The following is a 15,478-nucleotide window of genomic DNA, read 5'->3' on the forward strand; positions in this document are numbered from 1 at the left end:
CAATGGTGCATACTCAGGGAGAACACTTTTACCTTGAAATTTAGTGAAGGGATCATCTTATAATGCTACCGTTGTTCTAAGCAAAATAAGATGCATAAAAGATAAACATCACATGCAATCAAAATATGTGACATGATATGGCCATCATCATCTCGTGCTTTTGATCTCCATCTCCAAGGCATCGTCATGATCTCCATCGTCACCAGCTCGACACCTTGATCTCCATCGAAGCGTCGTGGCCGTCTCGCCACTATTGCTTCTACAACTATCACAAACGCATAGTGATAAAGTAAACCAATTACATGGCGTTTGCATTTCATACAATAAAGAGACAACCATAAGGCTCCTGCCGGTTGTCATATATCTTACAAAACATGATCATCTCATACAATAACTTTTATCACATCATGTCTTGACCATATCACATCACACATGCCCTGCGAAAACAAGTTAGACGTCCTCTACTTTGTTGTTGCAAGTTTTACGTGGCTACTATGGGCTTCTAGCAAGAACCGTTCTTACCTACGCATAAAACCACAACGGTGATTCATCAAGTTTGCTGTTTTAACCTTCTTCAAGGACCGGCCTCAGTCAAATTCGATAAAGTAGGAGAAACACAAACCCGCGAGCCACCTTTATGCAAAACAAGTTGCATGTCAGCCGGTGGAACCGGTCTCATGTGCGTGAACATGTAAGGTTGGTCCGGGCCGCTTCATCCCACAATACCGCTGAATAAAAATAAGACGTTGGTGGTAAGCAGTATGACTATCACCGCCCACAACTCTTTATGTTCTACTCGTGCATATCATCTACGCATAACCTGGCTCTGATACCACTGTTGGTAAACGTTGCATGGAAAACAAAAAAATTTCTACGCACACACAATGATCTATCCATGAAGATGCATAGCAACGAGGGGGATAGTGTGTCTATGTACCCTCGTAGACCGTAAGCAGAAGCGTTTGACAACGCAGTTGATGTAGTCGAACTTCTTCTAGCTCCGACCAATTAAGTACCGAACGTACGACACCTCCTAGTTCTGCACACATTCAGCTCGGTGATGTCCCTCGCCTTCTTGATCCAGCAAGTTGTCGAGGTAGTAGATGAGTTTCGCCGGCACGATGGTGTGGTGACGGTGATGGTGAAGTGATCTGTGCAGGGCTTCACCTAAGCACTACGAAGATATGACTGTGGGAGTAAACGGTGGAGGGGGGGCACCGCACACGGCTAGGCAATTGTCTGGGGTGTGCTAGGGGCGCCCCCACATATATATAGGTGGGGGAGAGGGGAGGCAGCCATGGGGCGCCCCAAGTAGGATCGAATCCTAACCCAAGTGGCGCCCCTTCCTTTTTTCACCGGAGAAGAAAGGGAAGGGGGAGGAGAGAAAAGAAAGGGGGGCCGAACCCCCTTTTTCCTTCTCCCAATTTGGCCTCCTGCCATAGGGGGGCGCGCCACCCCTTGTGGGCTGGTGTGTGAAGGAAATATGCCCTAGAGGCAATAATAAAGTTATTATTTATTTCCTTATATCATGATAAATGTTTATTATTCATGCTAGAATTGTATTAACCGGAAACATAATACTTGTGTGAATACATAGACAAACATAGTGTCACTAGTATGCCTCTACTTGACTAGCTCGTTAATCGAAGATGGTTATGTTTCCTAACCATAAACAAAAGAGTTGTTATTTGATTAACGGGATCACATCATTAGGAGAATGATGCGATTGACATGACCCATTCCATTAGCTTAGCACCCAATCGTTTAGTATGTTGCTATTGCTTTCTTCATGACTTATACATGTTCCTATGACTATGAGATTATGCAACTCCCGTTTGTCGGAGGAACACTTTGTGTGCTACCAAACGTCACAACGTAACTGGGTGATTATAAAGGAGCTCTACAGGTGTCTCCAAAGGTACATGTTGGGTTGGCGTATTTCGAGATTAGGATTTGTCACTCCGATTGTCGGAGAGGTATCTCTGGGCCCTCTCGGTAATGCACATCACATAAGCCTTGCAAGCATTGCAACTAATGAGTTAGTTGTGAGATGATGTATTACGGAACGAGTAAAGAGACTTGCCAGTAACGAGATTGAACTAGGTATTAAGATACCGACGATCGAATCTCGGGCAAGTAACATACCGATGACAAAGGGAACAACGTATGTTGTTATGCGGTCTGACCGATAAAGATCTTCGTAGAATATGTAGGAGCCAATATGGGCATCCAAGTCCCGCTATTGGTTATTGACCGGAGACGTGTCTCGGTCATGTCTACATTGTTCTCGAACCATAGGGTCCGCACGCTTAAGGTTTCGATGACAGTTATATTATGAGTTTATGAGTTTTGATGTACCGAAGGAGTTCGGAGTCCCGGATGAGATCGGGGACATGATGAGGAGTCTCAAAATGGTCGAGACGTAAAGATCGATATATTGGACGACTATATTCGGACATCGGAAAGGTTCCGAGTGATTCGGGTATTTTTCGGAGTACCGGGTAGTTACGGGAGAAGCAATGGGCCTTGATGGGCTTTAGTGGGAAGAGGAGAAAGGGCCAAGGGGCTGCTGCGCCCCCCTCCCCTCTAGGCCGAATTGGACTAGGGAAAAGGGGGCCGGCCACCTTTCCTTCTCCTCCACTTCCTTCTCCCTTCCTCCCCTCTTGGTGGACTCCTACTAGGACTTGGAGTCCTAGTAGGACTCCACATCCTGGCCGCACCAATTGCCTTGGCCGGCCTCCTCCTCCTCCATCCTTTATATACTGAGGTAAGGGGCACCCCATGAACACAAGTTGATCTTCATGATCGTTCCTTAGCCGTGTGCGGTGCCCCCCTCCACCATATTCCACCTCGGTCATATTGTAGCGGTGCTTAGGCGAAGCCCTGCGACGATAGAACATCAAGATCGTCACCACGCCGTCGTGCTGACGGAACTCCTCCCCGACGCTTTGCTGGATCGGAGCCAGGGGATCGTCATCGAGTTGAACGTGTGCCAAGAACTCGGAGGTGCCGGAGTAACGGTGCTTGGATCGGTCGGATCGGGAAGACGTACGACTACTTCCTCTACGTTGCGTCAACGCTTCCGCTTCGGTCTACGAGGGTACGTAGACAACACTCTCCCCTCTCGTTGCTATGCATCACCATGATCTTGCGTGTGCGTAGGAATTTTTTTGAAATTACTACGTTCCCCAACAGTGTGCTCCCCTCTCATGGCCCATATATTCCCCCAGGGGTTCCGGTAACCCCTCCGGTACTCCGATAAATACCTGATACACTCCAGAACACTTCCGGTGTCTGAATACTATCATCCTATATATCAATCTTTACCTCTCGACCATTTTGACACTCCTCGTCATGTACGTGATCTCATCCGGGACTCCAAACAATATTCGGTCACCAAATCAGATAACTCATATAATACAATATCGTCATTGAACGTTAATCGTGCGGACCCTATGGGTTCGAGAACTATGTAGACATGACCGAGACACATCTCCGGTCAATAACCAATAGCGGAACTTGGATGCTCATATTGTCTCCTACAATTCTATGAAGATCTTTCTCGGTCGAACCGTTATGGCAATAGACATTATTCCCTTTGTCTATCGGTATGTTACTTGCCCGAGATTCGATCGTCGGTGAACTTAGTTCAATCTCGTTACCGGCAAGTCTCTTTACTCGTTCCGTAATACATCACCTCGTGACCAAATCCTTAGTCGTTTGCTTGCAAGCTTATGATGTGTATTACTGAGAGGGCCTAGAGATACCTCTCCGATACTCGGAGTGACAAATCCTAATCTCGATCTATGCCAACTCAACAAACACCTTCGAGATATCTGTAGAGCATCTTTATAATCACCCAGTTACGTTGTGACGTTTGATTACACACAAGGCATTCCTCCGGTATCCGGGAGTTGCATAATCTCATAGTCGAAGGAATATGTATTTGACATGAAGAAAGCAATAGCAATAAAACTGAACAATCATTATGCTAAGCTAACGGATGGGTCATGTCCATCACATCATTCTCCTAATGATGTGATCCCGTCCTCAAATGACAACTCATGTCCATGGTTAGGAAACCTTAACCATCTAAGACTAACAGGGATCGAACTTGGGACATCGTGCTTTTGAACTCATCTTGCCAGCCAGTGTAACTGATGTCTTTTGGTGATAAATGAGAAGCAGAAAATTACATAACCACACACCACAACGTTAAGATTTGAAAACATGTTATTTTCTTGAAAATTTTCAACAATTTCTAGATACAAATATTCCTAAAAGAAAAACAATTAATTCCAAACATTGTTTTTGTAAAAATGTGAACAATTTTAGGAATTACAAACATTTTTTTGAAAAACAGAAAGAAAATTTGAAAACATGAACCATTTTCAAAATCCCCAAACAATTTTTTAAAGTGCTAACACTTACTGAATAAAACAAACAAAGTTTGAAAACACGAACATTTTTTGAAACCTGAACAGTTTTTTTTAAAGTTTGAAGATTTTTTCAAAACAAGTTTTTTTTGAAACATAAAACATATTTTGTAAAAATGGGAACAAAATTTTAACGTGCGAATGCTTTCTAACTTTTTGGTCAGGTTTCAAAATTGTTTGTTTTTCAGAAAGTGTTCTCACTTTAGAAACAAAAATTGGGGATTTAAAATATGGTCTGTGTTTTCAAATTTTGTTTGTGTTTATTTAAAAAGTTTGTAATTTGAAAAATTCCAAAAAATGTTCGGATTTCAATTTTTTGATACTTTTCAAGAAAATATTTTGATTTTTAGAAATGTCTTCAAATCTCGACGCCGCGGGTTTCTTTTTTGGCGGGGTAAAAGAGAGTATAATTAGGTAGAGTGGCTAGCGGGACTAGTTCAGCAACACCAGGAGTATCACGGAAAAAAAACACGCTCCGCGCCTGGTAGGCTGGCTAGTAGTGTCCGGCGGCAGCTAACGATTCCGGATTGAGCTGCCATGTCAACAATCTTTATTTGAGAACGACTTAAAGTTTATTTAAAATAGATCGGGAACCAAGAGTTTGGTGTGCTGATTTCAGGGGTTTAATCTTCAGGGTTCGACTTAGTTTTCATCTAAAAAACAGGGTTTGTTTTGGACTTTTTCAAAAAAAAAATAGAATTAAACAGATGGTAGGGATAGAGAACGTCACACGCTGACACGCCTAAACAACCGAAGCGGCCGAACCACACCCGATTCCGGTGGTCTCCGTTCCACACGGCCTATTCACACCACCAATTCGTGCAGGAGGCGCATAGCCGGACCGTATTAAAGCCAAACAACCGCGGTCGCGGCCGCCCCCTCTCTCCCTGCGTCTCTGGCTCGAGCCGTCTACGATTTCCTCTCTTCGCCTTCCTCCCCCGCCGGCCCCTCCAAACCCTAGGCGCCGCCGGCCAGGTAACGATCCGCCACGAAACCTCCAATCTTTCGTGGTTTTCTCCGTCTCAGCGCCCGGGCAGATCGCGGACGTGTTATCTTCAAGAGAAAATTAGCCGATTCCTGCTCGATCTGTGCGTTCGTTGGCTTTCGGATCTTGCCTGGCCCGGCGGATCCGAGGAGCGGCGAACGATTTCTGTGGCGGGGTGGTTAGATTCGTGGCTGTGCGGATAAGATAGATGGAGGAGTGGTTTAACTTGATTTGCCATGACTTAGTATCCTGATGCCTTCGAATACCGTCCTTATATGTACTATACTCTCTAATTTAACAGGATGCCTTTGAACTTGACTGCTCAATGCTTTCCTTTATGAGAACTAGTTTAGGCAAGAAAGCCCGCCAGTATACATGTCACGATTTCATAGAAAGAGGATTGATTGTTTAGTAGTTTGTGGAATAGAACATATTCCTGTTGTCATTATACTTCCTTAAATGTGCTGCCTTTCTTTAGTCACTTGCCAACCGATGTTTAGAGTTGCAAGTCTTGTATATATGTTTCTTTTGGCAAAAATGTTGGATTTTAGTGCTTTTATCTCTTGGAGATCTCATTTAAGCTGTTATCTCCCAGGAAGCCCATTTACCAGCCATGTTTGGACGCATGCCAAGGAAGACCAGCAACAACACCAAGTACTACGAGGTGCTTGGTGTATCCAAGACAGCAACCCCGGATGAGTTGAAGAAAGCTTACCGGAAAGCTGCTATAAAAAACCATCCTGATAAGGGCGGAGACCCTGAGAAGGTGTGTTGGCAAGCGCTTTTGTATGTGCCTACTTTTGCTATTGTTAGATTGGTGTTTGTTGACGCTTCTTTGTATCTTGCGCAGTTTAAAGAATTGGCACAAGCTTATGATGTTCTCAATGACCCTGAAAAGAGGGAGATTTATGACCAATATGGAGAAGATGCAATCAAAGAAGGGATGGGAGGCAGCGGCGGCGCTGATATGCATAGCCCCTTTGACATATTCGAACAGCTATTTGGGGGTGGCGGCGGCGGCTTTGGAGGTAGTAGTTTTATGATATGAATTTCTTTGTGCTTTGTTCCATTATCCTGCTTTGCGGGAGTTAAATAGTCATGCACTCACTTTCTAATAATTAAATACATATGCACTTACATGTGATTTTATGGATAAAAGGGGGTAGCTCGAGAGGACGCAGACAAAAGCGTGGTGAAGATGTGGTGCATACCATGAAGGTTTCGTTAGAAGACTTGTACAATGGTGCTACCAAGAAGCTATCTTTATCACGGAATGTTCTTTGTGGAAAATGCAAGGGGTAAGTTTTTGTAAGTTCTTAGTTGGTAATCTGTCTTTCTTCTGTTATTGTGCTCAAATTTGGAGCATATGCAGTACTACTTTCTTAAGGAAGGAATTCTGACAAAGTATACATGGTTATCTGGTGTTAATATCATTACCTCCGACTTTGTGACACAGTTCTGCTCTGTCTAATATAAAACCATGATGGGTGCTTCTGTAGAACAGCCCAAACTTGCTCTCTTTCTGTCCTCCTGAAATATTGAGGTGAAAGAGATCCTATGTTTCAGAAAACTTGGTTTTGCAATATTTCTAGAGCTAAATCATCATGATATTAATATGCAAGCTATCAGTTTTTTATATGTAATAACAAAAGTAATGTAGTTCATGTATTGCCTGGTAGTATTGCTTTTTATTTCATCAGCCGAGAAGTTGAACCTTGTCCTGTTTATATTCACACGTTTTTGTTGTATGTACAATGTCTACGCTGGTTCAAATCCAGCTCGGCCCAAAAATTTAGGGCTTCGTGAATATGAACTAAATCCTTTTGTTTTTCTTCCATAAAATAAAATGTCTGATCTATAGAAATAAAAGATAAAGAAAAAAGGGGGATATTTTTTCTAATCCATCTCTCTCTCATCCTTTCTTACAAACAAAAGAGTCTTTTCTTATTGAAGGGTGGATCGTTGTCCATTTTTGGTGATAAAAAATCACTGTAAAACATGCTTTTGACCAGGTCTGGTTGCTGAAAGATGTTAGTTGTTGTTGGATTATGTATTTTTTTTGTTTGTCTTCCACTCAAATCCTCTTATTGTTCTCAGTGGCTGTTAATTGGTTCCCGTATTCTATTCTTTTGCTCTTAAGGGGTAGCTAATTGCCTGTCCTTGATATGCGCACACTTCCCAGTTAGTAGTCAGCGGTGGAAAGAAGAAATGTGATGACGTGACTTGATTTTATTCATGGCATATCTGTATATAATTCTGAAATTGACTATTCCCTAAAAAATATACTACCTCCATCTGGAATTAGTTGTCGCTAAAATGGATGTATCTAGATGTATTTCAGTGCTAGATACATCTGTTTGAGCGACAAGTAATTCCGCACAGAGGGAGTACTAGTTAGTTGATGGAGTGGAAGTGGAGTGTGTTGAAACAAATAGCCATGTAACAACTACTGCTGCATTGCATCTTTGCATGAGTGAGGGTGCAAGCTTTGATTTAGCCCCTTGGGATCGATGCAGATTTGTTTGCTTCTGATTCTGATGTTGTTTATTTTTACTCTTGTCAATGTAACTTGCAACTTGTACTTGTACTGCAGCTGTTGTTCTGTACAAGATTATTTTTCCATGCCTGTATTAGTCGTAGGGATCTCACTGTATCATGTTGTACATTCAGAAAGGGATCCAAGAGCGGGGCAACGGCTACTTGCAGTGGTTGTCGTGGTGCAGGAATGAGGATGATAACAAGACAGATCGGACCTGGCATGATCCAACAGATGAATACTGTTTGCCCTGAATGCAGAGGATCAGGTATGATTCTGTTCTATCTTCTTTATTTAATGATTGTATCTGTTTCCTTAGTAGTTTTGTAATTCTTCATCTGTCCAGGCGAGATGATAAATGACAAGGATAGATGCCCAAGCTGCAGAGGGAACAAAGTATCCCAGGAGAAGAAGGTCTTGGAGGTTCATGTGGAGAAGGGAATGCAACATGGCCAAAAGATTGTATTCCAGGGTGAAGCTGATGAAGCTGTGAGTCTCTTTTACACACACAAGCGTCAAATGCACACATGTCTGCATCTGTTGAAGCACTCAACACTTGCATGCACACAATATCTAGGAGTATCCTTCTAACGATGCTGATTCATGCTTTTGCAGCCTGATACAGTGACAGGAGACATTGTTTTTGTCTTGCAACTTAAAGAGCACCCAAAATTCAAGAGGAAGTCGGATGACCTATTTGTTGAGCACACGATCTCTCTTACTGAGGCTCTCTGTGGCTTTCAGTTTGTTCTGACCCATCTTGATGGTCGGCAGCTTCTGATCAAATCCAATCCTGGGGAGATCATCAAGCCTGGTACATCAATTTCTTCTTGTGGATCTGTTTTTCCTTGCCCCTTCGTTGATATCTGCCTTCCAGTTCCTCTATCCTGTCAATAAAATTTCCCCCCTTTTTAGAACTTATTACTGATGTGATCTTTTGTTTCAAAAAAATAGGCCAGCACAAGGCCATAAATGATGAGGGCATGCCCCAGCACGGCCGGCCTTTCATGAAGGGTCGCCTGTTTGTCGAGTTCAGCGTGGAGTTCCCTGAGCCCGGAGTACTGACCCCTAGCCAATGCAAGTCACTTGAGAAGATCCTGCCGCCTAGGCCAGGGAGCCAGTCGTCGGACATGGACGTGGACCAGTGCGAGGAGACCACCATGCACGACGTGAACATCGAAGAGGAGATGAGGCGCAGGCAGCATCAGAGGCGGCAAGAAGCATATGACGAGGAAGACGATGACGAAGGCGGTGCACCAAGGGGTGTGCAGTGCGCCCAGCAGTAAGGAGGCGCCGGCAACGGTGTTAAGGGCGCACAGTCCGCAGTAATCGACTGCATTCTATTGTTCCTTTCTCGTTTGATTAAAGTAGCTGATCTGATGCGCGGTATTATTATTCTTGGCGTCTTAAGATTATGAGGTTGTTAGCCATAAAGTATCATTCATCCTTTTGTTGGCCTATTGCCTACTCTGTCGTGTACCAGCAGTATTATTTTGGAGCCGAGACCTTGATATTTCAGACTTGTTGGGTGAATTGGTCGTGTGTGTGCTGTTGCATTTTCCATGACGAAATCATCATATAGCATTATTATTTAATCTTTGTGCTGCTCAGCAACTTGAGGCCTTCCTATTTGTATCAGATCTGTCAGTCAGGATCGTTGTATGACTGGAACGTGTTAATGGAATTTACTCTTGTTAATGGCTCGATGGCATCTGGGCACCAATAGTAAAGCGAAGACTTTGGAAACTGCCAGGCGCAGGACGCACCACCGTTCCTGGCTGTTGCTTCCGGGTCTTGCTCACCAGTCACCACGGCCGGTGCGGCATTGCCGTTCGCATATCGTTGTTCCCGAAATCCTTGAGTTGTACCGGCAAGCAGCTCAGTCCCGCGCAAGTGGGCACACGGAACAGTAACCACCACCTCCCTGCAGGAAGGTGTTGAACCAAGCAGCCCGATTGATTGAAGGAGTCTTGCTCTCGATGACATCTACTTAACGGCTAGTTGTTGAGGTGTAGTCCTCGTCTCTGAGCACGACAGCTGCCTCTTCCAAACTCGCGTGGCCGTGTGTATCTTATGTTGTAAAATAAAACAACAACAACCAGAAGAAGAAAATTATCGTTTGGCCCGACTGCATATTATGCTTCCTATACAACTGGAGTTCTGAATTGGCCTGGTGGCATTTGGACGGTTGCTGTATGGTTATGTCTACTATAGCGTTATACCAATGCAAGCCATCCATGTGTTGGTGGTCTCACCAGCTTGCAAATATCTAACTGGCTGCAGAATTTCGCGCGGATTTGTTAATTCCGGAGATCCTAACAACACCATCAGCTTTATTTCTTTTTTAGCTCCGCATGGTGGCGATATCTTTTGTTTAGAGAAAAAAAATAAAACGTAGGCCTCCACTAAGAAATCCACTATTTATAGTCGCGCGCACCACCTTCCCTCCCCAGCCTTGAGCCTTGTCTGGTGCTTGTAGAGAGGAGTAGAGCCATGGAATCTGACACGATCCATGCACCCGCCACCTCCTCTTCCTCCTCCTACTCATCCGACTCGGCTGTCATCAATGGCGCACAGGACGTTTCCAAGGGTGAGCCCAAGCATCTGAAGCGCAAGAGACAGACCGCCACCTCTCCTGCTGCTCCAGCCACCGGCAGCCAAGAGGCGGAGTCTGCCGACGGCGCCGCCCGGGGTGAGGAGAGCAGCAGCTGCGCCGCCGCCGCGGACGAGCGCACGGCCGGAAGGCACCCGTCGTACCGCGGCGTGCGGCGCCGGAGCTGGGGCAAGTGGGTGTCGGAGATCCGAGAGCCGCGCAAGAAGTCGCGCATCTGGCTCGGCACCTTCCCGACCGCGGAGATGGCCGCGCGCGCGCACGACGTCGCCGCGGTCGCCATCAAGGGCCGCCGCGCGCACCTCAACTTCCCGCACCTCGCCGACGCGCTCCCACGCCCGGCGTCCACCTCCCCCGCCGACATCCAGGCCGCGGCCGCCCTGGCCGCCGCCCAATGCGAGCCTCCCTCCTCCGTCGCCGAGACCACGGAGACGCCGACGACGTCGACCGAGACATCGGCCGCGAGCTCCGGTACGGCCGGCTGCGGCGAGGAGAACGCTCTGTTCGACCTGCCCGACCTTCTGCTGGACCTGAGGGACGGCCTCTGGTGCTCGCCTACCTGGGCGACGGCCGCCGACGAGTACGACGGCGGCGAGGCCGCGCTGCATGAGCCGCTGCTGTGGGTGGAGCAGTGCTGGACCTAGCCGCTCCGTTGTGACGCGCGGGCCATGCCTGGCCAGAAGAGAACACCCGTAGACATGGGCATGTACACTAGCGTTTCATTTTTCCAATTAATTTGCGCTTTTGCTTCGCGCCATGCCAGGCCTGTCATCCTGTCACCGTTTTATCCCGAAATGTGAAATACAAACCTCTCAAAAAAGAAAAAAAGTGAAGGAAATACGAAATACCCCCTCTAAACTTTTATAGTGACCTAAAACATCTTATAAAAGTTTACAGAGGGAGCACAATCTACTTCCTCGGTCTCGAAGTCTCAAACACTCGATCAATAATAATGTCCTTATGTTCAAGAAAGGTATATTTCCACACTGTAATCCTTCCTTTGGTTTTAACAACTGAACTACACATTCGCCAGCACAATCACCTACCAATTCGAGGTTACGAAAGCAGTGAAGCCCCCTCTCATTGAGAGGGTTGGATGTCGAGCAGTGGCCCTGGGTTGGTGATGTTTTGTGTGACGAGGCGGCGGCCTTGGGAACCATTGCAGGTAGCAACTCTATGAGGCCGGCGGTGTCTTGACAATGGCTTGCTTGACAAATCATTTGCTGCTAGTGCGGTGGGGTTCTCGGCTCGGTTGATGCGCCTTGGAGGGGTGGTCAGACTATATGTCGAGATGACCACCACGGATGTGTTGGTGAGACGGTCAGGGTCTGTAGGGCGTCTTCCTTGGGGAAATACCCAATGGTTCTTGGGTACATATGTATCTTATATGGAGAATTTTTTAATGATTAAACAAAAAGTCAAAATAGTTAAGAAACTATTTTTAGAGTAAACTTGACTTACTTGCGCACTAGTATATGAATTTTCACAAAAAAACAAACTACGTTGACTTCACAGCGAAAAAGACAAAAGTTATTTGCTATTATAGGTCACTGTTCATGCTTTTTTGACTGAAAATTTGTCTTTTTTGAAAAGAAGTCAAAGAGGAATTTTATTTTGTTGGAACTTTTCTTACTAGTACAATGGAAGGTCAAGTTTTTTTTCAAAAATATTTTTAGAAATTTTTAATTTTCTATTGAATTACTAAATTTTTTCTTCATATAGGGTACATATGTACCCAGGAACCAAACGTTCCCCTCCGTCTTCCTTGTGTAGCTTGCTGCAAGCAGTTGTGTTGTGTGTCGCTGCAACTCGGTGGCGAGCAGAGGTATGCTGGGGCAATGACCCTGGAAGGTGGTGTCGAAGAACTATGCTCAATGTTCCGAAGAGGTTAGGAGACTTCACAACATGTATGGTATTGGCCTTGTGGAGTGTTTGCTTTGTCACCTCTGCACAAGATTTCAAGTCTGCTCCTCCCATTGCAGTCTCGTCTTCTTCTGTCTGGCGGTGGTGAGAGCTAGTTTCGATGAAATAGGTTTCCGTTCATTGTGTTTATGAGGTTGGTATGCTTTTGCCGATTTTAATTCGGTGTCAACGAGGGTGAGGTTGACCATAAATGTATAAATTTTCACCCGATTTTTACAATTAACCGGGTAACCAATTTTTTAATTAATGGAACAAACAAAGCTTTTGGTTTGGTTCAATAAAAATTAATGGGATAATAATAGCCTCTTCAACTACAAGCATGTGGCGTATTAAGGATACTGGTTAACAAAAAGAAAAGTTGGCATGTAAAGCAGTCGTTAAATTTTACCTTGATACTTGTAATCTGAATTTGTGGCCTTGTATAAGAAAATGGCATGTCTGTTTAGTACCCATGTTGACTAGCTATATGGCAAGCATGTGTCATGTAGTAAAAGTGAATGAAAATTTCACCGGTAGGTATGATATTTCAAAGTTTAGCACCATGCTTTATTAATACAACATAATTATTTCCTTATTTACTTATTTGTATAAAGAGAAAAGTCCATTTTAACAGTCATCGCATAACGCAAAATGGATTCATAATAATTAGGACCATCCTAAAATTCTACCACAACACCAAACACAACTATATTCTGATCACTCCCGACTTAGTTTCCCATTCGATATCATACTTTTCATTGTATTTATGATTTGACGCTCAATATTATGGCCTCAGTACTCAAGAACAAAAGGCACGTGTTTACACCAAAATCTTTCACTAAGTCTTACTTTTTTCTTCGAAAAGGAGGTTAAAACCCCCTGCCTTTGCATCAATGCGATGCATACAACCATTTTTATTAATTATTCAGCAGAGTACAAAACGAAGGCAATCATGACTGAGCCATTAGAAGATATGAAATTAACACCTACGACTAAGTCGAGTTCTTTCGTAGCAGCGCCTTCAAGAAGATATACACTCGTCGCTGCTGAGCCCGACCAATAATGGTCAGGACAAGAGTTTTCACCCTGGACATGAAGCGGTGTTTCAATCAGCATCTTGATGATAGATCATTAGATAGTCGCCTTCGTCAGTACTCCACGCCAGTGCCAAACGACACTAGCAGATTGGTGGGATGCCTTCCCACCTTAAACCACCGTCACGGCCGTTGGGTGGATGCTCATGTCTCAATGCGGAACTGGCCGCTGCTACTCCGCACTGGCGCCAGTCACACTGCAACATGCTCCATACCGTTGGAGCCGCTTCTTCGGAGCTAGAAGTCGACGGGGAACCACCACTGTGCCCCTTGCTCACTAGCGTGTGTGACGCCCCGAGACCGATATGCCAGGCGTCTTCCAGTTATTCGCTGTTGTTGTCTTATCATTCGCTTGCGTGTTGCATCTTGTCATGTCATCATGTGCATTGCATCATCATGTTTTTAAAACTTGCATCCGTCCCGGTCTCCTCGTTCTTTCCGTTGTTCGTTCTGAGCCCGACAACACTTGCACGCGCCCGCGGCTTGTCCGAAATAGTATTTTATAAGTGGCCGGAAAATGTTCTTGGATTGGGTCGAAAGATGGCGTGTGGTCTTATTATAGTGTAGATAGACCGCCTGTTAAGTTTCATCGCATTCGGAGTTCGTTTGATAGCCTAACCGTTAAACTATAGCGGCATTATAGCCGGTCTAACGTCGGACGTTTTCCGTCTCCGGAAACAGTCGCCGGGCCTCTCTCTCTTCTCTTCTCTCAGCTAGAGCCCTTCTGCACAGCCCACAAGTTCCAACCGACCCCTCGCGTGCGTGTCCGAAACTTCCCCGGACCCGACCCGGACAGTTGTCACCGTTGGGTCCAGATCATCCCGAAACATCTACAAAATGTCTCCATTTCTTATTTAGAGTTTCCTAGCCTATCTATTCTCAACCGTCGGATTTTGATCGGATGATCCAACTCCTTTTTTTTCATATATATATATATATATATATATATATATATATATATATATATATATATATATATATATATATAGGCCCTGTTTGGATACTCTAACATAGTTAGAGTTAGAGTTATTTTCTAACCCACTCTAACCCAAATAAGCATCTCTCCACCGGGATAGTTGGGTTAGATGGAACTAACCCACTCTAACTCTCTCTGTTTGGATACTTTGGATTATTTGACCCTCCAACCAACCCAAACTAGCTCTAACCCCATGATTCAAACAGGGCCTATCCCTAGTCCATTTTGGACAACCCTAATTTCTAGGGATCCTACCCTAGCGCCGCCGCCCACTTTCTCCTCAATTTCAGCGCCAGGCCAATCACCTCACTCCGTCCATCTCCCTCGATTTGCGTCGCCACCCAACCACTGCGAAAGCCGAAGCCTCCATCTTCCCCGATCCAAAAGCCTCCACCTCCTCCCTTCGATTCGTCGTCGTACAGATCAAGCAGGACGCTCGATCCCCAGCCACCTCTCTGCCCGAACCCCTCCTCTGCTCCCAGACGCCTGCACCCCGCTAATCCCCGCGCCGCCCCGTCGCTCGCCGGAGACCAGGGTCGCCGGAGGCCGCGGCCACCTCTCCGTCCAGCAGGTTCACCGCGTCGGACTCCGCCGACTCGCCGGACTCCACGTGCAGGCCTGCCTCGATGCCCCTCTCCTTCCCTTTCGTCTCGCCCTCGCCCGTTCACCATCTCCCTCTCTCCTGCAGGAACCCGGGAGCTCGAAGCCATGACCGCCGCCGCCTCGAATCCTTCTCATCTGTCGCCGGAGCTCCGTCCATCGCTACATCGCCCGGATTCGGTCGCGCGGGACCGGATCCATCTATTCCCGCTTCGTCTCTGGCCCCAGTTGCGTCCCAGCGCCCTCCCTCATCGCCGGAGTTTGCCGGCGTCGTTAGCTTCAGTTCCCTGCTCTAGATCGAGCGAACGAGAAGACCGCGTGCGTTGACCCCGCGATCA

General features: G+C 45.8%; 2 protein-coding genes across 3 annotated transcripts; both read left to right on the forward strand.

The window, feature by feature from the left end:
* Positions 1-5,229: 5,229 nt before the first annotated feature.
* On the forward strand, positions 5,230-9,552 carry LOC125514028 (chaperone protein dnaJ A6). Of its 2 annotated transcripts, none has more exons than XM_048679274.2 (8): positions 5,230-5,411; positions 6,017-6,187; positions 6,272-6,452; positions 6,581-6,719; positions 8,092-8,225; positions 8,304-8,446; positions 8,573-8,771; positions 8,912-9,552. In XM_048679274.2, the coding sequence occupies exons 2-8, from the start codon at positions 6,035-6,037 to the stop codon at positions 9,241-9,243; spliced, it is 1,281 nt and encodes a 426-aa protein (XP_048535231.2). In that variant the 5' UTR covers positions 5,230-5,411; positions 6,017-6,034; the 3' UTR covers positions 9,244-9,552. The 2 variants fall into 2 exon arrangements, with proteins under 2 accessions (XP_048535231.2, XP_048535232.2); XM_048679275.2 differs by having other exon boundaries at positions 6,272-6,449.
* Positions 9,553-10,304: 752 nt separating this feature from the next.
* On the forward strand, positions 10,305-11,584 carry LOC125512279 (ethylene-responsive transcription factor ERF039). The gene has a single exon (XM_048677377.2). It carries the CDS (start codon positions 10,451-10,453, stop codon positions 11,210-11,212), a length of 762 nt encoding a protein of 253 aa, XP_048533334.2. The 5' UTR covers positions 10,305-10,450; the 3' UTR covers positions 11,213-11,584.
* Positions 11,585-15,478: the final 3,894 nt, after the last annotated feature.

This window comes from Triticum urartu, chromosome 6A (genome assembly GCF_056163025.1).
Source record: "Triticum urartu cultivar PI428250 chromosome 6A, HENAU_Tu73, whole genome shotgun sequence".
Taxonomy (NCBI): domain Eukaryota; kingdom Viridiplantae; phylum Streptophyta; class Magnoliopsida; order Poales; family Poaceae; genus Triticum; species Triticum urartu.

Bases quoted from the DNA above. Each gene is read 5' to 3' on its own strand.
- LOC125514028 (XM_048679274.2), top strand. From the start codon at position 6,035: ATGTTTGGACGCATGCCAAGGAAGACCAGCAACAACACCAAGTACTAC. The intron at 8,226-8,303 runs GTATGATTCTGT...TCATCTGTCCAG, and splicing joins CCCTGAATGCAGAGGATCAG to GCGAGATGATAAATGACAAG. The intron at 8,447-8,572 runs GTGAGTCTCTTT...ATGCTTTTGCAG, and splicing joins AGGGTGAAGCTGATGAAGCT to CCTGATACAGTGACAGGAGA.
- LOC125512279 (XM_048677377.2), top strand. From the start codon at position 10,451: ATGGAATCTGACACGATCCATGCACCCGCCACCTCCTCTTCCTCCTCC.